At 39.7% G+C, this 25,154-nt stretch overlaps 2 protein-coding genes across 4 annotated transcripts in view; one reads left to right on the top strand and one right to left on the bottom strand.

The window, feature by feature from the left end:
• Positions 1-5,210, top strand: part of LOC139169069 (1-phosphatidylinositol 4,5-bisphosphate phosphodiesterase zeta-1-like) — a 35,954-nt gene extending 30,744 nt beyond the window's left edge. For all 3 annotated transcript variants that reach the window (XM_070754872.1, XM_070754873.1, XM_070754871.1), the window contains 3 exons: positions 48-180; positions 1,480-1,629; positions 5,112-5,210. In XM_070754872.1, the coding sequence (XP_070610973.1) occupies positions 48-180; positions 1,480-1,629; positions 5,112-5,191 (363 nt within the window). In that variant the 3' untranslated portion in view covers positions 5,192-5,210. The remainder of the gene's footprint in view (positions 1-47; positions 181-1,479; positions 1,630-5,111) is intronic.
• A 9,380-nt stretch (positions 5,211-14,590) lies between these two features.
• On the bottom strand, positions 14,591-24,370 carry CAPZA3 (capping actin protein of muscle Z-line subunit alpha 3). Its single transcript, XM_070754978.1, has 6 exons — positions 24,322-24,370; positions 22,858-22,953; positions 20,897-20,935; positions 20,665-20,751; positions 19,871-20,014; positions 14,591-15,470 (listed from the first exon to the last, which is right to left on the bottom strand). The coding sequence occupies exons 1-6, from the start codon at positions 24,368-24,370 to the stop codon at positions 14,614-14,616; spliced, it is 1,272 nt and encodes a 423-aa protein (XP_070611079.1). The 3' UTR covers positions 14,591-14,613.
• Positions 24,371-25,154: the final 784 nt, after the last annotated feature.

Here is a 25,154-nt window from a genome sequence, read left to right as displayed (position 1 = left end):
GTTAACATCCTAGTTAATATTGGTATCTTTTCCTTTCTCACATGCAGCTTATTAGTGGCCATCAGTTGCCACCTAGCAACCTTTCAAGAACTAACAAAGCCGACCCTCTTGTTATACTAGAAATTTATGGCATTCCAGAAGACCAGGCAAAACAACAAAGTTGTGTTGTGAAGGGCAATGGTAAGTGGATCTTGTTGATTCTGTCAGACAGCATTCTGTAGCATGATAGCTTCCGGATACTTTGAATTTACAATTTCCCAGAATTTTAACTCATCTGATTGGCAGAGTATGGTATACTGTCTTTAATAATCTTGGAATTAAACAAATCGTAACCTAATTCCCTCTTAAAACAAGCAAAAAAATGAGTTTCCCTCAGTACAAACATCCTGGATGTATTGGGACTTCTTAATGTCATCTTAACAAGCCATACCTTTCTGTTGTACCTCGAAGAGGGGCGGCATACAAATCTAAATAATAATAATAATAATAATAATAATAATAATAATAATAATAATAATAATAATAAGCATGGGTGGGCTACTGCCCAGACGGGTGTGTGTGTGTGTGCAATGGGGTAGCGAAAATGGAGCTCCCTCCCAGAACAACCAATTTGCACTGAAAGATGTTGAAACAAAATGCATAAGCCACACCCAGTAAAAATTAGTAAAAATTTTGGTAGCCCATCACTGTTTATAGGTGTCCATGGCTGTATACTTTACATTAAAGATATATGAGTGGACAAGCCATAAGACCAGGGTGTCAAACTCTATTTTATTCAGGGCCGCATCTGTGTTTAATCGCAGGGCCGGGGGTGGGCATGGCCAGGGAGAGCATGGCCAGCTCAATGTCATTCATGTCTGGGGCATCTGGGGCATTCGAAACACTCTTGTCAGCAAAGTGGTTGCGACAGCCTCCTGCAACCCTCTGCTAGCAAAAACGGAGCTCAGGAGTGCTTCCAAAAGTCCTCCTGGGCTCCATGTTTTGCTGGCAGAGGCACCGCGGGCTGGTCCGTCACTCTTTCCAGGGCGGACCAGATCTAAGCACCCTGCAGGCTGGATCTGGCCCCGGTCCTTGAGTTTGACACCATTGAATAAGACAGTGTGGAGATCAGTAGAATTGTGAACTTTTTAAATATATATTAAACAATTTGTTTTCCTATCAATAGAATGTATGTTTTAGAACTGTGAGAGGTTTTCAGCAGAAGTGCAATAGGGATAGCCACTGCAAAGGTAGCATTAATTTGAGATCTTCACATGAACATGAGAGAATAAATGAGATTGTATTCATCTTGATTTCATTATGACCAAAGGTATAAGCATTATTAATGATATATTTCTTGTTCATTTTTGAATCATTCATTTTTCTTGTCTTGTAGTCACTTGGAATAACAAGAAAAAATAATTGAGAAAAAATAATGGCTAGCACTCAGAAGATAAAGTGTTTTAGATAAATTCTTTGTCTTATATTTTTTTATTTCAGCTTTGTGCCCCATATGGAATGAAAGATTCACATTTGATATCCGTGTTCCAGAGCTTGCTTTAGTTCGTTTTGTTGTAGAAGATCGCTTTTCTCTTGGTTCCAATGATTTCCTTGGTCAATATACTTTGCCACTTTTAAGCATAAATAGAGGTATTATACTGATTGTTTTTGTATACAAAAAGCATTCCAAATCTTTACTTATTTATTATAACATTTCTTTTACTTAATATATAAGGCATAGTATACAAGACATTGTAATATAGTTTTTATAATTGTGGATTCTGGAATTGTTCAAATAACTATTCTTCCCTTACTTTATGACATTGTATGATTGAATGGTGGCTCGACTTACATTTTTTTAAAATTTTCAAATATTAGAGTTATGGGCTGTACAGTTTTTTACGTAAATCAGCATGCAAGTGTTCATGTGTAATATTTCTCAGTGTCTAGAAGCTACAAACTTTATGTTATTAACAGGAATGTAATGCATACTTCCACATATTGCTTCTGTTTATCTATATCTCTCTCTATATATATATGGAGTGCTGGTCTTACCTGATATGCTCCTCAGGGAGGTGGATATTGCATCCAGGAATGGGTTAATTCCATCTACTAAGCTGATTGGACTGAGTCTGTCAAAGCTGTCTAGGTCCTGCCTCTGTTGCCCTCCTTGGCAGCTTTTGACGAAATTCAAAATGTCAGACTTCGGCATGCCATAGTAAATGATGTAAACATCCACCCACAAGAAACACACCAGACTGTAAGCAGGATGGGGCTCGATGCTATATCCACCTCCCTGAGAAGGAACCTATCAGGTAAGATCAATACCCCTTTTCCATAATAGTGGCTATAGCATCCAGGAATGGGACATACCAAAGCTGGCTTGTCCTTACAGGTGGGTTGAGTCTGGTGCATGTGTCCCTAGTCCTTGATCACTTGTTGCAGGACTCTCCAGCCAAATGACTCCTCCACCAAGAAATATCCATTTTATACTGTCTTAGGAAAGGAGAAGGGGATGTTCAAATGGCCGCCCAGCAAACCTCCTCAAAGGAAGCATGAGTTAGCCCATGCCATTGTAATTGCCACACTTCGGGTCAAATGGGCTGTGATTCAACCTGGGGCCTACGATCTGAAGTTCGTAGGCTTTGACGATAGAAGAACAAATCCATCACCCCACAGTCGACGGGGACACTTTACAACCAAATAAAGATGGCTTAAATGGAAATAAATATTGATTCAGATTTCCTAAAGGGAACAGTTTGGTCTATATAAATTCGAAGCACCTGATGTACATCAAGGGTGTGCCACTGCTTTTCTAACGGATAAACTGGTTTAGGATAAAAGTTAGGGAGGATCACCTTCTGAGCTCTGTGAAACCAAGTGTTATTTTTTTTAAATAAATAAACGCTCCAAATGCCAAATTACTCTATCCTTGCAGAACACACAAGTCTGCCCTTACTGACAGAGCCACCAATTCAAACAACCTCCTGGCTGATGTGACGGCCACCTTACAGGAAAGGCAGGCCAGATTAAGTGGTTCATAAGGGGCCCCTATGAGGGAGTTGAAGACCTTGGGCAAGTCTCAGGTTGGGTATCTATGTACAACAGGAGGACACAAGTTCATAGCCCCCCCCCCCCCCCCCAAAGAAACCTGCAGACCATGGGATGAAGAGGCAGAGAGTCTGACATCTCATACGTTAGCACTGAAGACAAGGCTGCCACCTGTCTCCTAATGTTGTTTGGAGATAGCCCCCTATCCATACTATCTATCTATCTGGCTGGCTGGCTGGCTATCTAGCTATCTAAACTACGAAGTCTCTAAGATTGATTGTTTGCTTACATACATTTCATTACTCAGATAATATCATCACTGAAATGGATAATGAAATGTTTGCAAGCAAACTACCAAGTTTAGAGAGCATTGAGAACTCCACTGTTTGGAGAGTCTTTTTGAACAGCTAGCAGCTGATTATTTTCCTTCTGATTCCCTTGATAACAGTAATCAATACTGCTTCCAAGGTTGCTCGATTCTTTATAGGGACAGGATGTTGCTGCTTTCCTTTTTCAGAATTGCTTTTACTTATGGCCATTTGGAAGTGGGATAATCTCTGAAATTATGGGATCAGGAAAAGAAACTTTCATAATTACACAAAGTGAACAAACCAGATGTTTAATAATCTCAATGAGAAACATGGGATGAACACTTGCTTAGCGGTGGAATTTCCCCTATATCAAGTCAGAATTCTCATAGTGCCTAGAATGAATCCCTAAGGATATTTTCTAATCCCGCATAAAATTTTCATAGATTAAGTTGAGCTTTCTTATGCAGAACACATTGAAACCATCAAATTTTGTTCCAAAGGTAATCGAATTGCTGCATTTTGGTAATAGTTCGTAGCTAATGTACATGTTCAACTTTTCTACATGTATTGTAGTTAACTATTTCATTGGCATCCTTCAGTCTCGAAAGACCACGGTATCATGCTCTGGATTCCCCAGAGCACGAAGCCTGGTTAGGTTAGTATGGAGGATTGACTGTTACTCAAGCAGCAGATCCCCCCCTCTCCACACCTCTGAAATAATCCAGTGGAATGGCAAAGGCCAATACGATTGGTTCCAGCTGAGTTATCAGAACATGGCTGTACACAGTCACGAATTGCTTCCAGGACTCCGGTCTACATTTTGCATCAAGATTTACTCCTGAAACCTTTTCCAATGATGGATATAGCCACAATGCAGTGGAGGTTTGCAGTTAGAGTTTCCCTTCTCCTAGTGGTTGACCAGGGCATCTTTCGTGTCTTGCTGTTCTCTTAGCGTACCACATCTCTCGCAGAGACTGCCTTCTTGACCGTTGATATATTCTAGTAGGTTTCATTTTCTCACTCTGTCGGAATCTCTTCACATGCTTGGGATAGACAAACCCCTATCTCGCCGAAGGTCAATGACCAATCAGTTACTCTCAGACTCGTTTGGCCAGCCTCTCGAAGTTGTTGCCCAGGGTGTAGCCCCTGCGCATGTTATAGCTACTAGGAGCCACAGGTGAGAGCTGAGTGATAGGTGGGGACCAAAGGTGAATGAACTGCCCTAAAAACTCCCCTAAATGAGCTACCACAAAAGGACACAACATGCTCCTACACCAGAGATGCTACCCTTCCCTGAGCACCCCATACACCCCTAGTTAATTATATTGCATTGCAAAATCGATTACAGGACCTTTAGAGGTAAGAACAAAATTCTAGTCTTTATGCTTGTATTTGAAGTATTTCTATCATTAACAAAGAGAAGATTTTCACAGCTTCTATTTGTGAGTGACATGACTTCTGATCAGGACTGTTCGAAACATTCTTTGTCAAATGACCAGATAATTGTGCAAATTTCTGTATTAATGTAGTTGAAATTGCACTGCTTTGTTTTTCCTATAAAATGAATGAGAGCCATTCTCTTACACTGGAGCAAATAAGGAGTTGTACTAAAATACAACTTTGATAGAACCACATTTTTGTACTGATTTTGATGTTTTCAATTCTTTGAGGAATGAGTTTCAAACATACTTTACAAGATGCAACCTTTTATATATGTATTGTGTATTTTAACTGCATACAATGCATTAATTGATTGTTATCATATTGCAGGTTATCGTCATGTTCCACTTTTTTCCAAACTTGGTGTCAGCTTACGTCCTGCTTCACTCTTTGTACATGCTTGGTACTGAAGAAATAATGTATGTTAGGATTTCTGCCTATTCTAAATAAAGATTCAGTGCTTTAATTATATTAGGCATTCAGTGTTACAGTTTTTCTTCCTAAATTAATTTTATTCTATATGTATTAAACACTGCATAAAATATACCTTGCTGATAAGAATAAAATCCCTCTGTTGTACTTCTAACAGATGGATACTTTTCAGTTATACTAAAAAGAAGTTTCCTTGATATTTGCCCTAACAATTTAGCATTCAATTAATTCCTGATGTTCCATAAATATAATTCATAAACACATTATTTGGTTATCATGACTAGTTGCTGCTAAAATTTAGTGTCTATAAATTGTTTTCATTAAATCAAAAGCAATGTTCAATGTTTTATGTTTTAAATTCAGTCACTTAATGAAGCTTATTTTCTACCTATCCCCAGATATATCTTGAATATGTAACAGAACATTATATATACCTCATAGATAATAGAATGCAAGTGATAATACTTTTGTCTTGTAAACTGGTCCTTAGATTACAGATCCCAATTTTGATAAAAAATCATGAACAGGGTTGATATAAAACTAGGCCTTGGCTGTTTTTATTGTCCAAAATATACCAAAACTGAACAGGAAAAGTTACATATGGTGTAGCGACAACTACAGTTTGCAATCTGCATTTTTTTCTGTCTTGAATGTGTCTACATTCAGTACAGAACTACAGAAATAAATTAAGGTGCAAGGAAGGAGGTTCAGGTTAGACCCCAGTTCCCAACGTGGGGTCCACGCCCCACAGGGGGCAATTTGATTTTTAATAGGGACAATTGGAACCTTGTTTAAACCAAGTTAATGGTCTTTTGGCTTCCTTCACTTGAGTAGGAGTTCACTTTTTGAACAGTAAGACTTACATGTCAGGGGGAGGGGCATGAGGATTTTAGAGATGCTTAGGTGGGGCATGGGCAAAAAAAGGTGGGGAACCACTGGGTTAGACAATAAGAACTTCCTATCCATATGGGTTGCCAGCTGTCAACTGATGCGAGAGGCTACAATATGACATAGTGAATTTTCCTCTGCTAGAAGTTTCCATATTGAGGCTGGATAGTCTTCAATTGGAGATGTTCTAGTACTATAGATCCTGTACTCAACAGGAGCTTGGGTTAGATAACTTTTGTGGTTATTTTCAACTCTTCTATACTGTTAAATGCTATGTTTTTTGCTACATAAATCCAAACAGCAGCATTTGTGTGCTGATATTACTGTCCACGTTTTTTCCATTTTCTGATAATTTATTGCTAACATGTCATCTAGTGAAAATCTTAGATATTTGAAATATTGGGAAATTTTTCCACATGTAGTGGTCATGTCCCGAAACGAAGAAATATTGGACCAAAATACATAGCTGGCTACAGGAAATAGTAGGGACAACTGTAAAGCATACCACTAAACTCCTCTTATTAGGTATATTTAGAAGGCAGTATAACAAAAGCACCAAGTATTTCATCTTGCATATTACAACAGTGGCCAGCGTACGGACAAGGTTGGAGAAATCTCAGTATACTTATGGAAAGTATTAATTAAGAAGATATACAACTGCGCTGAAATGGTCAAATTAACCATTGAACTCAGAGGACAAAAAGACTCAGATTGCTACGAAGTATGGGAAAAATTGTACAAATGGACTAATGATAGAAAACTGAAGAGACAATGTGGGGGGACGACATAGAAAATGCGGTAAAATTTTGTATAAATTGTAAAATATAACAATAATGTACATAAAAAGTAGATCTGCTTAAAAATGCTACGATATGTGAAATGTCTGCGAGAGGGGCGGCATACAAATCCAATAAATAAATAAATAAATGTGAAAAATTAATAAATTATTTTTTTTTAAAGATATTTGAAAGATTGTGAATTTGAATGAAAGTAGAATAAGTGATAAGCACCAAGAATCAAAGTAATTTAAAAAAAATTGATATGACAGGAATCTCAAATTTTGAAAAAGTTAAGGATGTAAATAAATGTCAACTGTTGGAAAATGATGATGTAAGTTGAATTATAAATGAAAGGGCTAAAATGCATATACTTGTGGAATTGTATCAATTATGGTTAACCTTTTCAGCATCGAATGCCAAAACTGGATTGTGTGTGTGTGTGCGCTGGAACCTAGACTAGCTGGCCAATGTGCATGTGTGCTATGGTCAGCTGCTCTTCCAGGTTCTGTCATGTGCATGCCAACTGGCCAGCACACATGCATGCGATAGAACCCGGAAGAGAGCAGCTGGCTGGTGCGCATGTAGGCAATGGAACCCGGAAGGGTCACTGGCTTTGGGGAAAATTGAGAAACATCCTTCATGAGATCCAGGGGGAAATATTCTAATAGATGGGTGGGAAACAAGATGAAAGAATATAGAAAAAGCTAATAATTCAGAGGCTCAAAATGAATGAGAATGATGACCACTAGCAAGTACTTGCTTAGAAAGCTTCATTCCAAGCAGTTTACAATCAAAATGTTGATCACTGTGATATTTGCTTACAGCAAATGTGTTTTTTCCCCAAGAGTAAATGCTTCATGACTTCATCTGCTCTCTTGAGGCTTATTAATGCTCAACTAGCTTTTCTCGGGAAGACTTTAATTAATTTCAAGAGTGGACTGGGGTGACAGCAACGTCTCCTCAGTTCTGTCATGACAAAATATCTTCTTTTTTTTATCTTTATTTTTCTCTTCATTACAATTACCCTTCATCTCCAATAGGCTTTTAAGTTGTGAGCTATTTAAGTCGGATTTGTTTGCCTTGAAACTATTGTGTTTTCCCGAAAAAGCAATTTTCTGCACTGAGTCTCAGATATACTCAATGTTTTGCATCCTTTGAAGAAAATGCCACTTACAGAGCAACATCATAGTTCTCATACTGCAATATGGCTACAATCCAAAGATGCACAAAAAGTGCTTTAAGTTATAAGAAATTGTGTTCTGAGAAGAAAAAAATCTGGATGAAAATCCACAAATGGTTACAAGAGATAATAGAAACAAAGATAGAATTCTTACGGGAATTGTTCTTATTGGGAATAATAAAGCAATATAGTAAAGCCGAAAAATACTTAATATTACATATTACGACTGCGGCCAGAATTTCCTTCGCCCAATATTGGAAAAATACAGAAATCCTCTCAGAAAAAGCAGTAATTAATAAAATATATAATTGTTCTGAAATGGATAAACTGATGATCGAATTAAGAGGCCAAAAATATTCTGAGTATCATGAAATATGGGTAAAATGGCACAGATGGATTGAGTTAAGAAATAGAAATAAAAAGATCACAAAAGATATATCATGATTAGTAAAATAAAGAATATAAATATGTAAACATGAATTATTTGAATAGGGACTTTGTGATTGTATGAAATAATACAAATATTACTGTAATTAATTAATATGTATATTATACGACATATCTGATGTAGCAATGCAGAAATACTGAATGTTTGCTGCTATCACATTTTTTTGTTTTTTGTTTGTTGTTGTTTTTCCTTTGTCTGTTTTGTTGGTATTTGTCTGTTTTAAAATATATTTGAAAAGTAATTTAAAAAAAATTAAAAAAGAAATTGTATTTTTCAACAGTTGCAGCTTGTACTGTAATAGTGGAATATTATCAAATTACAAGGGTAAGAACAAAACTCAACCCAGGTAGCCCTCAATTAATGATGGCAACTGATGCTATCAAAAGCTGTTGCATTGCCCTTCCAGCACAAATGCTAGTCAGAGGTTAGTGTTCAATGTAAGTTTCATCTCTGTTTCATAAGAGTGGGTTTGGAGGCAGTTTTACACTTGATGACCTCCATGACCTTGTCAAATAATCACATGACTGAAGCACAAGCAAAAGGACATGTTAGGTGCATGTCTTACGCACCTGGTAGTGTGCCAGCCTGTGGCTTGAAATTTCCTGGCAGCTTCCCTACTGATTTTGGTTGTGGAGAGCTGGCAGGAAGTTCCAGACTCTGTAGTGCCATCCCCTAACACCCCCCCCCCCTTAGACTATCCACGGTTGACCTCTCCCGATTCCTAAGAGGTCAGTAAGTGGCATGCATAAGTGCACCAGCGTGCCTTCCGTCCCCTGTCCTAATGTCTCTCTTATATTTCTACTTGCTCCATGTATATGAACTCTATTATTCCCAATGATTATTTCTTCTATATTATTCCTAATGTCTTTCCTTCTACTATTGATGTATTTTACTATGATTATATCCTCTGAAACCTACATTATGTATTAGACGAAATAAATAAATAAAATAAAAATAAAAATAAATAAATAAATAAATGACCGTACTTATTTGGGTTAAAAACAGCGAGCAGGTTTGCACACATTGCCATTGGATGTCATGGATTACACTCTCATTGCTTAGCAACAGAAACTCCAGCCCCAATTGCCTTTGTAAATCAAGGACTAACCTATAATATAAATAATTTTAAGGCATAGCAAATCTATATTATTTACTGAGGATTAAAAGGACATTGGTTCTGATCAAACAAAATTATTCCAATTTTTTAGAAGGGTTGTTCCATACTACTGCACATTTTCCTTGCCCCGATGCACTGGCTAGAGATGAACTGAGTTTAGCCTAATTCCATCTATTCAGAAATAGTCCTCTTGAGAAACATTGCTACCTTTGAAATTTCATCCTGCAAAATGCATACAGATGGCTTTTTAATGTTGAAGCTAATGAGAACCATTTGCAAATAGAAGAATGGCAATTCCATGAAGATAACTAAATGACAGTGGGCCATGAAAAACTCGTTATAATATCTCTGCGATTAGTGGTCTACTCTCTGTACTCAGTGGTGTTCCTCACATACATATTCTCCAAGGCAAACGATTAGCAAACGTAATATTGTTCATCCAACGACATTAATAAGTCTTTCAAATGTTCTACTTTCTGTGATAAATCATGAAATATAGATATTCAAGTGCTACTATGTATAATATATATTTGTTTTTGTAGATTTTCAAGGGTACAGGTATGAAGGTCTTGGCATATTTGGGTTTCTTCCCGTGTAAGTTTCAGAGATTCCTGGTGACTTTTCGACGAGGTCCCGCTCGTCATCTTCAGGCTAGCACAAGGCCAAAAGCACCAGCCTGAAGATGACGAGTGGGACCTGGCATATATATACATATATATATGTATGTATCACATGTAACATCCAACAGAAAACACACGCACACGCACATTATCTATCTATCAATCTATCACATATTTTTGCTGAATATTTAAAATTAAGGGAGATTAGGATAGCGCTATTTCGGCCTTGTTCTGGCCTCATCAGCTAGCCATACCCTTACTGGGATTTGGGTTATATATATAGCTTGGAACTTCAGCCTGATGATGGTGAATGTGATTTCACCGAAACGTCGCATAGACATGCAAAATATTACACAGGGCAAAACCCGAAGTCAGAACAATCTACACACACACACACACACACACACACACACACATATATATATATATATATATATATATGACGGTCTTGGTATATTCGGGTTTCTTCCCGTGTAGGATTTGGAAATTTCTGGCGACGTTTCAATGAGGTCCCACTCGTCATCTTCAGGCTGGTGTTTCTGTCCTTGTTCTAGGGCGAACACAGCGAGACCTGAGCTGCCTTCCTTCTATAAATACTGGTGGGTGGGTGTGGTTTGATGGCTCAGCAATTGCCTGCTGTGTAGAGACTTCCTGGTGAGTCAGTGGGGTAACACCTGGGGTCGTTGATGTAACTGAGGTATGCTGATTAGGTAATGGTTGTAGATTAGGCGTGATATCCTGAGTAGTTGGAGCTTGCAGGCTACTTGATTGTTTTGCAATATGTGTTCTGAGTCTGGTTTCAGTTTCTATGGCTGGGATACGTTTGAGGGCTGGTTTCCAGATGTCTGGTAGGCGGGAGGTATCATCCCGCTTGTTCATATTTTGGGGATGTTTTTCTATCTCGATGACTTCCATGATTATTCTTTTGCTGTAGTGTTCTGTTTTGGAAATTAATTTAGTTCTGTCAAAATCAATTTCATCCTAAATCCTACATGGGAAAAAACCCGAATATGCCAAGACCTTCATACCTGTACCCATGAAAATCTACAAAAACAAATATAGTAATACCTCGTCTTACGAACCTAATTGGTTCCAGAAAGAGGTTCGTAAGGCGAAAAGTTCATAACACGAAACAATGTTTCCCATAGGAAACAATGTAAAAGCGATTAATGCGTGCAAGGGGGAAAAAATCGCAAAATGGCGCTCCGTTGGGGCCCCCCGCCCAGCTGTCACCTTTTAAAACAGCCGGGGGGCTTCTCGGCATTCTCCCGAACCCGACCCAAACTTTTGCTGAACTTTTTGGGTTCAGGTTCGGGAGGCCACCGAGAAGCGCCGCTGCCCGCCTGTCACCTTCTGAAACAGCCGGGGGGCTTCTCAGCGTTCTTCAGAATGTTGAACCCGGAAGTTTGGCAAAAGTTCGGGTTTGGATTCTGGAGGCTGCCGAGAAGCACCCGGATGTTTGAGAAGGTTACAGCCAGGCATCGCCGCCCGGCAGAGTGCCGTTTTTGCAATCGGCAGTGGCATTTTTGGCCAATCTGGAGGCTGAAATGGAGGTGGGAAATTTGCAGCTAAAAACAATTATATAATATTCAACATTATATAAAAATAACAAAAATCTAGCACGCCTTAAATTCAGTTAAAAATCAGGTAAAATAAAGATGCTTTTTGTTGGTGAGCAAAGGAGATATCAGAAGATAACCTCCCTGACGAACTTTGGTATAGAATTCCAAAGTACTCCAAAGCATCCCACATCTTAATAGAAAACATATACAGTGGTCCCTCGATCATCGCGAGGGTTCCGTTCCAGGACCCCAAGCGATGATCGATTTTTCGCGAAGTATCGGTGCGGAAGTAAAAACACCATCTGTGCATGCGCAGATGGTGTTTTTACTTCCACCGCCGCCCGCCCTTCGCCCGCCCACCCCGTTGCTCGCGCCTGGGGTTTCCCCGCGCGCGTGCCGCCCGCCCGCCCACGCTGTTGCTGGGGCCGCTTCCCAGCTGGGGAGCGGAGCTGGGGTTTCCCCAAGCGCGCGTTGTTGGGGCCGCTTCCCAGCTGGGGAGCGGAGCTGGGGTGTCCCCAAGCGCGCGTGCACCGCCCGCCCGCCCACGCTGTTGCTGGGGCCGCTTCCCAGCTGGGGAGCAGAGCTGGGGTTTCCCCAAGCGCGCACGCGTTGCTGGGGCCGCTTCCCAGCTGGGGAGCGGAGCTGGGGTGTCCCCAAGCGCGCGCGCACCGCCCGCCCGCCCACACTGTTGCTGGGGCCGCTTCCCAGCTGGGGAGCGGAGCTGGGGTGTCCCCGCGCGTGCCGCCCGCCCGCCCACGCCGTTGCTCGCGCTGCCGCTGGGGTCTTACCGGGGCAAGAGGGGGAAGACCCAGGGAAGCCGCCCAGCTTCCCAGCTGGGGAACTCCACCATCTACGCATGCGTGGCCATAGAAAAAAGGCACGCATGCGCAGATGGTGAAGTTTACTTCCGGGTTGAAAACTCGCGAAATAGCCCTTTCGCGATGCCCGAGGACGCGAAACTCGAGGGTTCACTGTACATCAGATATTCCCTGAATATTTAATGTTTTTAATGACTCCTGTGTCAGAAGGAAATTTTAAGTTGAGGCTCTAGGTGAAGGGTGTCAAAATCAAGACTTGTGGGTTGCATTCAGCCTGCGGAGTGCTTAGATCTGACCTGTGGGCCTGCCCTGGAAACAGCAAAGGACTGGCAGTGCCTCTGCCAGCAAAAACGGAACCTGGGGGGATCGCATGAAGCCTCCCTAAGCTCCATTTTCACTGGCAGAGGGTTGCAAGAGGCCGTCGTGACCAAAAAGGGAGCCTCAATGAGTGACATCCAGCTGGCCATGCCCACCCCGCCCCCAGATCAAACACAGCCCTGTTGCAGCCCTCAATGAAATTGACACCCCTGCTCTAGATATTCAGTTGTTTGAAATGCTAGAACAGTTGATAAGTGAAGTTGTTTTGAATACAGTTATGCTTTCTCCTCGACAAGCTGCCTCCATCATGATTTGGATGCCAGACAAAAGAGGATATTTTCCCCATAGGAATTTGAGACTTATTAATATTTTAATTTGGAATTGTTTTAATTTTACTGCCTATTTGAATTAGGTGTTTACTGTATATTACATCTTACTGATATTGGCATTCTCTTCATATTCAAAATCCATATAGAACAGTAACATAATTACCACCTTCTCCCCCCTTTTTTATTATGTTTTCGGCCTTATTGTATGATGGATTAGGTTGAATGTGTATGATTGTATAGTTAGGGATTTTACTATGTTATTGATGTTTTTTAAATTGATTTAATTTTTCTACTATTGGATTTGTAATGCATTGCATCACTGTTATGTTGTGAGCCGCCCCGAGTCTTCGGAGAGGGGCAGCATACAAATCTAATAAACTATAAACTATAACTATGACCTATAAAGCCCTTCATGGCACCAGACCAGAATATCTCCGGGACCGCCTTCTGCCACACGAATCCCAGCGACCAGTTAGGTCCCACAAAGTTGGCCTTCTCCGGGTCCCGTCAACTAAACAATGTCGTTTGGCGGGACCCAGGGGAAGAGCCTTCTCTGTGGCGGCCCCGACCCTTTGGAACCAACTCCCCCCAGATATCAGAGTTGCCCCCACCCTCCTAGCCTTTCGTAAGCTCCTTAAAACCCACCTCTGTCGTCAGGCATGGGAGAATTGACATTTTCCCTCCCCCTAGGCTTATAAAATGTATGCATGGTATGCTAGTATGTATGATTGGTTTCTAAACTGGGGTTTTTAAAATTAACTTAAATATTAGATTTGTTTACATTGTATTGTTGTTGCTGTGAGCCGCCCCGAGTCTGCGGAGAGGGGCGGCATACAAATCTGATTAATAAATAAATAATATAAATAAACTATCATTAGGCCAATTCAAAGCTGACACCTCCTCCAAGTTTAAGATTTAATAAAGTTCTTATCAATATAGGGATTTTTTTTACTCCTATCCAATATAGTTACCTTTGTTTTTCTTAAGAAATGAATGGTGTTAACAGGGTTAGTTTTCTCTATATTATTATGATGTAAATATAGACTCACCCTTATTGATATCCCCATGTTAAATAAGCTCCTGTCTTCTGTAAACAATCTTGATATTTTGCTCTATGTTCAAAGAAAGAAATGAAGTAGAAATACTATCCTAGACACCGCTGACCTGGATACAGTTTATTGTGAAGGACTGCATGTTTTCGTGAACCATCAGGCAATAAATCAAAGAGATCACTTGGAATGTACTACACAACTGTTGTTTTATTTGGTCATTATTTCATTCACACAGGCATTGCAGCAACAATAACGATCCATCATTTTCAGAGGCCTTCACCTCTTTTCTCTAAGTCATCATCAGTATATCCCAAGAGATTGAGGTGCGAGTGACTGGGAGCCTTCTACGAAACAGTCTCCATGTTTCATTTGACAAATCGTAGAGGCTTTTCACCAGATCCATCTGAAATTTGTTATCTTCAGCTTCGATAAATTTCTCAAAATCCGAGGCAAATTGGTCCCGATGAATTAAATATATGGAACCTTCAGCAGTACTGCTTGCTGTCCAGTGAAGGTTAGCTTTTTTGAAATGATGCAGCTGTACTTTTAAGTCTCCTTTGATTTCTGAGACAGGTGGAGTTATTGCAATTATCCATTCTGACTTCCAGAAAAAGTTCCAGAATTTCTTATTCTGGTGGCTTTCCATGCAGATCACGAAAAAAGGTTTGTTTTTAATCGTTTTTCTGTAGACTCGACAAATTCCCGAAACGAAATGCCTCTTCATGTAGGCTTCCAAGGTCACATTGAGGGTTTCTCTCCATAACTCTGCCTTATCTTTCCTAATATTACAGTAAAGCAGAATTTTGTCAGCTCTTCTATTGAGGGCATCGAATGTGAAGGAAAGCTTGATCTGCGGATCAAAGAAGCGATCGCCTCCCATGTCATTATGGCGAGTCACCAGAACATTGTCCTCTTTGATGTTTGCGGTGGCAAAATTTTTCTTGGCATTATTAGCGCACACCTGAGCAACCTCTTGTTTCATGAGTTTATCATCACGCAGCAGAAAGCGAAGGTCCTCAAAAACATTCTTGAATTCACCCGGAGGGCATTGTTTTAACAAATTACATATCAATTTTATTTTCAATGCATTAGCTGCTTCTTCTTTGGCTATTTGAGTTTCCTCAGAGGGTGCTGGTTCTTCTAACTCTGGCAATGAGATTGCAAAATAAAACAAGAGCTCTTTCAAATGTTTTTGAATTAAACTCTACAATGCTTACTGACATTTCTTCCAAAGATAGAACAAAGTAGTTTTTCATTTTGAATCTTTCTTAATTGTCACTTCCAGAAATGAATATAGAACTTTCTTGGATTAAGCCAGAACTAGAATTGAATGTGAGTTTATTGGGAGTTTCAGTAGAAGCTATAAGATCATAAAATATACTGCTCAAAAAGAAATAAAGGGAACACTCAAATAACACATCCTAAATCTGAATGAATGAAATATTCTCATTGAATACTTTGTTCTGTACAAAGTTGAATGTGCACAGCAGCATGTGAAATTGATTGTCAATCAGTGTTGCTTCCTAAGTGGACAGTTTGATTTCACAGAAGTTTGATTTGCAACATGAGAAAATATTATTTGACTGAAAGAGTAGTAGATCCTTGGAACAAACTTCCAGCAGACGTGGTAGATAAATCCACAGTAACTGAATTTAAACATGCCTGGGATAAACATATATCCATCCTAAGATAAAATACAGAAAATAGTATAAGGGCAGACTAGATGGACCATGAGGTCTTTTTCTGCTGTCAGACCTCTATGTTTCTATGATTTACTTGGAATTACATTGTGTTGTTTAAGCGTTCCCTTTATTTTTTTGAGCAGTGTAGTTCATTGCAAACTAAATTCAAGTCAGCAGTGATGTAACAGAGCACCCCCCCCCCAATCCTAGGAATGAAATGCAATTTATGCTACATCAACTGAAATATTATTTATTTATCACATTTGTAAGGCTGCCTGACTCCATAGCAACTCTACATGGTGCACATATTAAAAATAAATTCGCAACAGATAAACCTACAATAGATTTCCGGAGAAAATAGCTAATATCTTCTCAGTCATATTGCATTCCCTCAAAGGGACTACTACTCAATCTGCTACAAGGCCTGGGGGAAACGGCATAATTTAAGAGCCTATTTCAACAAGGCTATGATCAGGGCAATGCCACTCTCTGGACAGATGCAGTTCCAGAGGATAAATGCCACAACAGAGAATGACGCTGTTTTAATTGATGGGACGTGAAGCATAGCAGCTTTGTTAGATTAAATATAATGAGCAGGGCCTGAAGGAGACGTACAGTGTCTCAATCAGGCAGACATTATAGAGGGCTTTATAGATGGAGGGAGCACAGAGAATGACCTTAAAAAGACAGGAAGAAGAGTCTCTAGCAGGGCAACAATCATCTACGTCAGGGGTAGGCAAAGTTGGCTCTTCTATGACATGTGGACTTCAACTCCCAGAATTCATGAGCTAGTATGATTGGCTCAGGAATTCTGGGAGTTGAAGTCCACAAGTCAGAAGAGCCAACTTTGCCTACCCCCTGAGCTAAGTGGAACATGACCTCTTTTAAACAATATTTTGAATAAATGATTGACTGTGCCTAATTCATATAAAGTGAGGGAAGAAAAATGAAAGAAATCCTGAGTTATAATATCTGTTTGTTTTAGATTTATAAGCCACTTCTCCTGACAGACTTAGGGCAGAATTTGGATTTGATACGTCTATTTTAAAAACACCATTGTTGCATGTCTCCTACTCTGTTTCTGCACATGCCAATGATCTTACCTTGGTGACATCTTGTCTACAGGCTGATCCAATTCTCAGGACAAATACTATGTGTGTGCTAACCAACTATAATGTCCTACCTGTCAATAACTACTTCACAACAATACACGAGCACACAATAGATACAAACTTAAGCTAAATCGCCCCAAACTCGATTGCAGGAAATAAGACTTTAGCAATAGAGTGGTCAATACCTGGACGGCTCTCCCTGACTCTGTGGTTTCTTCCCCAAACTCTCAAAACTCTTAGGAATGGGATGAGGTCAACAGTAGACAATCTAAGGTTAGATTATCTACTGTTGACCTCATCCCGTTCCTAAAAGGGTGTGCGTAAGGGGTGTGCATAAGTGCACCAACGTTCCTACTGTCCCTTTTCTAGTCTCCTTTTATTCGCATCCATTTCATGTATTCACAACCATGTTTATATCTATATCTGTTATCTAATACATGACAAAATAATTTTTAAAATAAAAATAAACTACCAATCACCCTTGCTGCAGCATTGCTGGATTTACCAGTAGCAAGTGAATATTCAAATAACCAGATGGCAAGATGTGGGCTCCTTAGTGGTCTCTGAACTTGGTTGTTTGCTTTCACACATTTCATTACCCAACTAAATAACAACCCCTGTGAGCAATGTTCCATGTTTATATGCAGTGGCTCGCCATGCCAATTTTGATGTGTTTATGGGTGTGTAGACAGGGGGATAGAGGACGAGGGGATGGCTTTCTCCCTGGTACCTCCTTCATTATGGTATTGTTTTCTTCTCTTAAAACTGCTTATTTGGGGGTTAGCTGCTGGAGAGGCTGTTTTTCTGGTCTTTTTGTTTCCTTACTGCTTGTTTACTGCCTCTTTTGAATGGTGTGTAAATATGGTGTGTAAATATACGGCGACAGCATCCAAGCATACTTTATTGTTTCTATTACTTTTTGTTCAGATTCAAAGCAGAGAACAGAGTGGCTGCAGTTACATTATGCAGATGGGGGCTTAGACATTTCTGCCAATCTGTTGTTGGGCTCAAGCTGCCAGCCCACACAAGTCTCAAAGATGCTTTATCAAAAGACAACTAGACTGTTCTTTTTTCCTTGAGGAAGAAGAAGATGAAGTTTCACTTCTGATCCAAGAAGCTTCATCCGTTATGGCAGGATGCTGAGGGCGATGGAAGGATTAGTCCCAAACAGGATGGGTGGGGGTTGGACCATGTGGGCAAAGATAAACCCCCAAGTGGCTCTCAGGGAGAGTGTGACCAAATGACCAGAAGACAGCAAAAAATTATGAGCCTTCCTACCTTCCTCATCCTGTCAGAACTAATTTCTGATTTTTAACTAATTTCTCATTTGTCACATTTCCCTGAGATGCTAAGAGTCACATTCCTAAAGTCTCCTGTGGATAGATAGAAATAATTCCCTGCATGCCTTCTAAAAATTTTTAAGCATGGGTAGAAAGATGAGATCCAGACAATATGTTGAGACATTCCTCAACCTATAGGCTAGGACAGTGATGGCGAACCTTTTTTCCGTTGGGTGCTGAAAGCGCATGCACACACAATATCGTGCCTGTGCGAGTGCCCACACCCATAATTTAATGCCTGGGGAGGGCCAAAATTGACTCCCCTGCCTCCCTCCTGGAAGCCCTCTGCAGGCCAGAAACAGCCTTTTCTGCAACTTCTGGTTGGCCTGGAAGGCTTGTTTTTCACCCTCTCCAGGTTTCAAAGGTTTCCCTGGAGCCTGGGGAGGGCAAAAACACCCTTCTCCATTCTCCCGGAGGCCCTCTGGAAGCCAGAAAAAGCCCTCCCAGAGCCTCCGTGCAAGCCAAAAATTAACTGGCCAGGGAACACGTGTTCTGGAGCTGAGCTAGGACAACGGCTCTGTGCCAGATATACAAGGGTCGCCCAGAAAGTAAAGCACCACATTTTTTTTCTCAACCTACAGTAATGGTACAAATGCAAAATTTTAGATATACATTATTTGAATTGTTAGGAGTCCGTGTGTAAATGTTGCCTTTCTTCAGACACACAGCGTAGCAGCAGCAGTGTTTCGAAATGGCTTCTGTAACTGATGTACGTTACAAGCAGCGTGTTTTTCTTTGAATTTCTCACTGCGGAGAAAGAAACTTCTCGGAACATTCACAAACGTTTGTGTACAGTTTATGGAGAATCTGCAGTCGACAGAAGTACGGTTAGTCGCTGGGCACATTGGGTGGGGACATTAGAGGTGATTCGCACAGTGCAGAAATGGCTTCGTGACCAGAACAAGGAGTTGTACCGACAGGGCACACATGCCCTTGTGTCTTGCTGGAGGAAAGCCATAGAACGAGACGAAGATTACATGGAAAAATAGGGAGTGTAGAAGAAACATCATTCTTTCTTGTGTGTAAGTTTCATTGTGTTCAATTAAATAATTGTTGAAGAAAAAAATGTGGTGCATTACTTTCTGGGCGACCCTCATAGTTCTGCATTCCACCTGTGGCACCTGTGTCATAGGTTTGCCATCATTGGGCTAGGATATCAACAGTCAGTGTTTACCTTGGCAACTTGAAGATATTTGGACTTCAACTCCCAGAATTCCCCAGCCAGCATTCGCGAGTTGAAGTCCAAATATCTTCAAGTTGCCAAGGTTGGGAAACACTGATCTAAGTAAAAGGAGAAGAGTCTATGGAGAGGGGCAGCATACAAATCTAATAAATAAAATAAATAAATACATGTTAAAGCATAATCGCAATTGTGATCCTGAAGAGCAACTTGAGTCTTATCTTGGTTTTACCAGGCTGGTCCTTTGCAGTTTGGGCATCTGCTGTTGGCTTTGCTGGTGCTCCTGGGGTAGTCGCTGGAGGTTGTGCTTCCGCTGTTGGTTTTGGTGTTGGTTGAGTTGTTAAAGGCGCCGCCGCAGGAGGAACAGTGGGGGCTCCTTTTTATATAGGTAGAGAGAGATCATTAGATCTCACCCACCGAGTTAATGTAAATGTTAAATAGTAGGGGGGAGAGGATGGATGGATGGTTGGATGGATGGATGGACGGACAGATGGACAGACAGATAGATAGATGAGAGAGAGAGATAGAAAGATGATAGTGATAGAGGTAGATGGGAGAGCGAGAAAGAGAGAGACAGAGAGAGATGATAGGGTGATAGAGATAGATAGGTAGAACAGAGAGAAAGAGACAGAGATATGATAGAGATAGGAGAGAGAGATCATAGGAAAGAGAAAGATAGAAAGATAGATGATAGCGAGAGTGATAGATAGGAAAGAGAGTGTGAGTAAGTGTGAGAGAAAGACACACACAGAGAGAAAGACACACAAAGACATGATAGAGAAAGATAGGAGACAGAAAGACAGAGAGAGATAGAGAGAGATGATAGTTAGAGAAAGAGAGAGAGATGATAGAGTGATAGAGATAGATAGATAGATAGATAGATAGATAGATAGATAGATAGATAGATAGTAGAGAGAGGAGGGAGGGAGGGAGGGAGAGAAAGAGAACATAAACAAAAATTACAACCCACAAAGACAAAACAAGGAAAGACATTATTTTCTATTAAGTGAAAAGAGGTGACTTTACCCGGTGCTGGCTTGGCTGCTGGTGCACCTGCTGGCACCTGTGGTGCCGTTGTCGGTTTTGCTGCTGGCTCAGTCTTTAAAGGAGCCGCTGCAGGAGGAACAGTGGGACCTGCTGAATTATTATTATTATTTAAATATGGACATTAAAAACACAAAGGAAAACAACACCCCACCAAGAAAACAAAAAGGAAAAAAGTCATTATCTGATAAGGTTTTTTGTTTGTTTGTTTTACCAGGAGTCGGGGGACTGACTGCTGTTGCTGGTTGTGTAGCTGTTTGAGGTTTTCATTTCCAAAAGGAGATTTGCCAGAAGAATAATGCAAGAAAAAATATATATTAGGATTTGTATATGGAAACACAAACCTGGCTTTGCCAGCAGGCCAGTGGGCTGTGAATGTAACATTATGTCCGATTTGCAACTGTTTCTGTATACAGTGTTCCCTTGATTTCCGCGGGTTCGAACGTTTTCAAAAATATTAATTAAAAACTACTTCGTGGTTTTTTCCCTTATACCACGGTTTTTTCTGCCCGATGACGTCATATGTCATCGCCAAACATTCGTCCACCTTTAATAAATATTTTTTTAAATAAATTTTAATAAATAAACATGGTGAGTAATAATCTAAATGGTTGCTAAGGGAATGGGAAATCACAATTTAGGGGTTTAAAGTGTTAAGGGAAGGCTTGTGATACTGTTCATAGCCAAAAATAGTGTATTTACTTCCGCATCTCTACTTTGCGGAAATTCGACTTTCGCGGGCGGTCTCGGAAAGCATCCCCCGCGAAAAGTGAGGGAACACTGTATATGTGAGTTTAGGGTTTATTATGGGTTTTTCTGTTCTTATTACTAATTATTTCATTTTTTTATTGCATGTAAATACTCAATCTGAGTATTTGAGTTCTGTGTTAGCAAAATCTTCAGAAGAGAAGGGTATAGAGGTAGTGATTTCTGACAGTCTCAAAATGGGTGAACAGTGCAGTCAGGCAGTAGGAAAAGCAAGTAGAATGCTTGGCTGCATAGCTAGAGGTATAACAAGCAGGAAGAGGGAGATTGTGATCCCGCTATATAGAGCGCTGTTGAGACCACATTTGGAATACTGTGTTCAGTTCTGGAGACCTCACCTACAAAAAGATATTGATAAAATTGAACAGGTCCAAAGACAGGCTACAAAAATGGTGGAAGGTCTTAAGCATAAAACTGATCAGGAAATACTTAATGAACTCAATCTGTATAGTCTGGAGGACAGAAGGGAAAGGGGGGGACATGATCGAAACATTTAAATATGTTAAAGGGTTAAATAAGGTTCCGGAGGGAAGTGTTTTTAATAGGAAAGTGAACACATGAATGAGAGGGCACAATTTGAGGTTAGTTGGGGGACACATCAGAAACAACTTGAGAAAATATTATTTAACTGAAAAAGTAGTAGATGCTTGGAACAAACTTCCAGCAGACGTGGTTGGTAAATCTACAGTAACTGAATTTAAATATGCCTGGGATAAACATATATCCATCCTAAGATAAAATACAGGAAATAGTATAAGGGCAGACTAGAAACATAGAAAAATAGAAGACTGACGGCAGAAAAAGACCTCATGGTCCATCTAGTCTGCCCTTACACTATTTTTTGTATTTTATCTTAGAATGGATATATGTTTATCCCAGGCATGTTTAAATTCAGCTACTGTGGATTTACCAACCACATTTGCTGGTAGTTTGTTCCAAGGATCTACTACTCTTTCAGTAAAAAAATATTTTCTCGTGTTGCTTTTGATCTTTCCCCCAACTAACTTCAGATTGTTTCCCCTTGTTCTTGTGTTCACTTTCCTATTAAAAACACTTCCCTCCTGAACCTTATTTAACCCTTTGACATATTTAAACGTTTCGATCATCTCCCCCCTTTTCCTTCTAGTCCTCATGGACTAGATGGACCATGAGGTCTTTTTCTACCGCCAATCTTCTATGTTTCTATATACTATTTATTGTTGTAAGCTGCCCTGAGTCCCATTAGGATTGGGCGGCATAGAAGTCTTAAATTAAATTAAATTAAATTAAATTAAATTAAATTAAATTAAATTAAATTAAATTAAATTAAATTAAATTAAATTAAATTAAATTAAATTAAATTAAATTAAATTAAATTAAATTAAATTATTAAATGTATTATCTTCAATTATCTGAGCAAAGGTGACTTACCTGGTGGTTGCGCTGCTGCTGGAGCAACTCCTGAAGCTTGTGGTGCTGTTGCTGGCTCAGTCTTTAAAGGAGCCGCCGCAGTAGGAACACTGGGACCTGCTCAATTAATTTTGAAAATATAGACATTAAAAACACGAAGGAAAAACAACAACCCACAAGGAAACAACAAGGATAGCTGTTATCTGTAAGTAATTGATAACGGATGATTTACCAAGAGCTGGTGGACTGACTTCTGTTGCTGGCTTTGGAGCTGTTTGAGATTTTCATTTCCAAGGAGATTTCCCATAAGATGTAATACAAGAAAAAAAAATATTAGGACTTTTATATTGAAGCTTGACACAATGAACAAACAAGGAAAAGTATTATTTTTAATTAAGTAATGTGTGACTTACCGGGTGGTTGCGTTGTTGCTGGTGCAGCTGCTGGAGCTTGTGGTTCTGTTGTCAGTTTCGGTGCTGGCTCAGTTGTTAAAGGGGCTGCCACAGGAGGAACGGTGGGACCTGCTTTTTAGATAGATAGATAGATAAATAATAGATAGATAGATAGATAGATAGATAGATAGATAGATAGATAGATAGATAGATAGATAAGATAGATATATGATAGATATATGATAGATAGATAGATAAGATAGATAGATGATAGATATATGATAGATAAATAGATAAGATAGATAGATGGATGGATGGATGGATGGATGGATGGATGGATGGATGGACGGACGGACGGACGGACGGACGGACGGACAGACAGATAGACAGGCAGATAGATAGAAAGACAGATAGATGATAGATAGATAAGATAGATAGATAGATGATAGATAGATGATAGATAGACAGACAGACAGACAGACAGACAGACAGACAGACAGATAGATGATAGATAGATAGATAGATAAGATAGATAGAGGATAGATAGATGATAGATAGATAGATAAGATAGATAGATAGATAGATAGATAGATAGATAGATAGATAGACAGACAGACAGATGATACATAGATAAGATAGGGAGATGATAGATAGATGATAGATAGAGGATAGATAGAGGATAGATAGATAGATAGATAGATAGATAGATAGATAGATGATAGATAGATAGAGGATAGATAGAGGATAGATAGATAGATAGATAGATAGATAGATAGATAGATAGATAGATGATAGATAGACAGAGATGATAGATAGATAAGATAGATGATAGATAGATAGACAGATAGATGATAGATAGATAAGATAGATAGATGATAGATCAATGATAGATAGATAGATAAGATAGATAGATAGATAAATAGATAGACAGACAGATGATAGATAGATGATAGATAGATATATAATAAATAATGAATAAGATAGACATTCAGACAGATAATAGATATAATTAGATTAAAAACAACAATAACAACCTACCAAAGCAAAACAAGGAAAGCTGTTACCTTCGATTAAGTAAGAAGGGGTGACTTACCTGCGGCTTGCGTTGTTACTGATGCAGCTGCTGGAGCTTGTGGTGCCATTGTCGGTTTTGGTGCTGGCTCAGTCGTTAATGGGGCAGCTGCAGGAGGAACGGGGGGACCTGCTAAATTGGTTGGTTTTTTTAAAATGCAAACATTAAAAACACAAACAAAAACGGGTCTCCAAGAAATAAAAAGGAAAGGTGTTTTCTGTAAGTAACTGATAAGCGATGACTTACCCGGAGCTTGGGGACTGACTGCTGTTGCTGGTTGTGGAGCTTTTAAATGATTTTTAATGATTTGGCAGAAGAGGTAATAGAAGAAAAAAAAATATTTATTTATTTATTTAATCAAATTTCTATGCTGCCCAACTCTCCAGGGACTCAGGGCATCTATGTATTCTATAATATTCTATTATAAATAGAATAAACTTATACCTCTAATAAAAAAAGAAGAAAAATATTAAAACTTGTATATTAAAATTTGACCAACCCCCCCCCCCCCAAAAAAAAAACAACCCCAAACCCCTCCACCCAAGAAGGAGTGTTATCTTCAACTAAGTGACTTAGCAATAGTAATGGCACTTAAGCTTATATACCAATGTATAGTATTTTACCGAGGTTGCCCCCAGCATCCTCATTTTACTGACTTCGGAAGGATGGAAACCTTGAGCCAGTCAGGATCGAACTGCTGACAGTTGGCAGAATTAGCCTGCAATATTGAATTCTTCTGCCGCACGAATCCCAGCGACCAATTAGGTCCCACAGAGTTGGCCTTCTCCAGGTCCCGTCGACTAAACAATGTCGTTTGACGGGACCCAGGGGAAGAGCCTTCTCTGTGGCAGCCC

This window comes from Erythrolamprus reginae, chromosome 6, assembly GCF_031021105.1.
Source record: "Erythrolamprus reginae isolate rEryReg1 chromosome 6, rEryReg1.hap1, whole genome shotgun sequence".
Taxonomy (NCBI): Eukaryota; Metazoa; Chordata; class Lepidosauria; order Squamata; family Dipsadidae; genus Erythrolamprus; species Erythrolamprus reginae.
The sequence above is the reverse complement of the archived record's forward strand: the minus strand, read 5'-3'. Positions and strand labels throughout refer to the sequence as shown.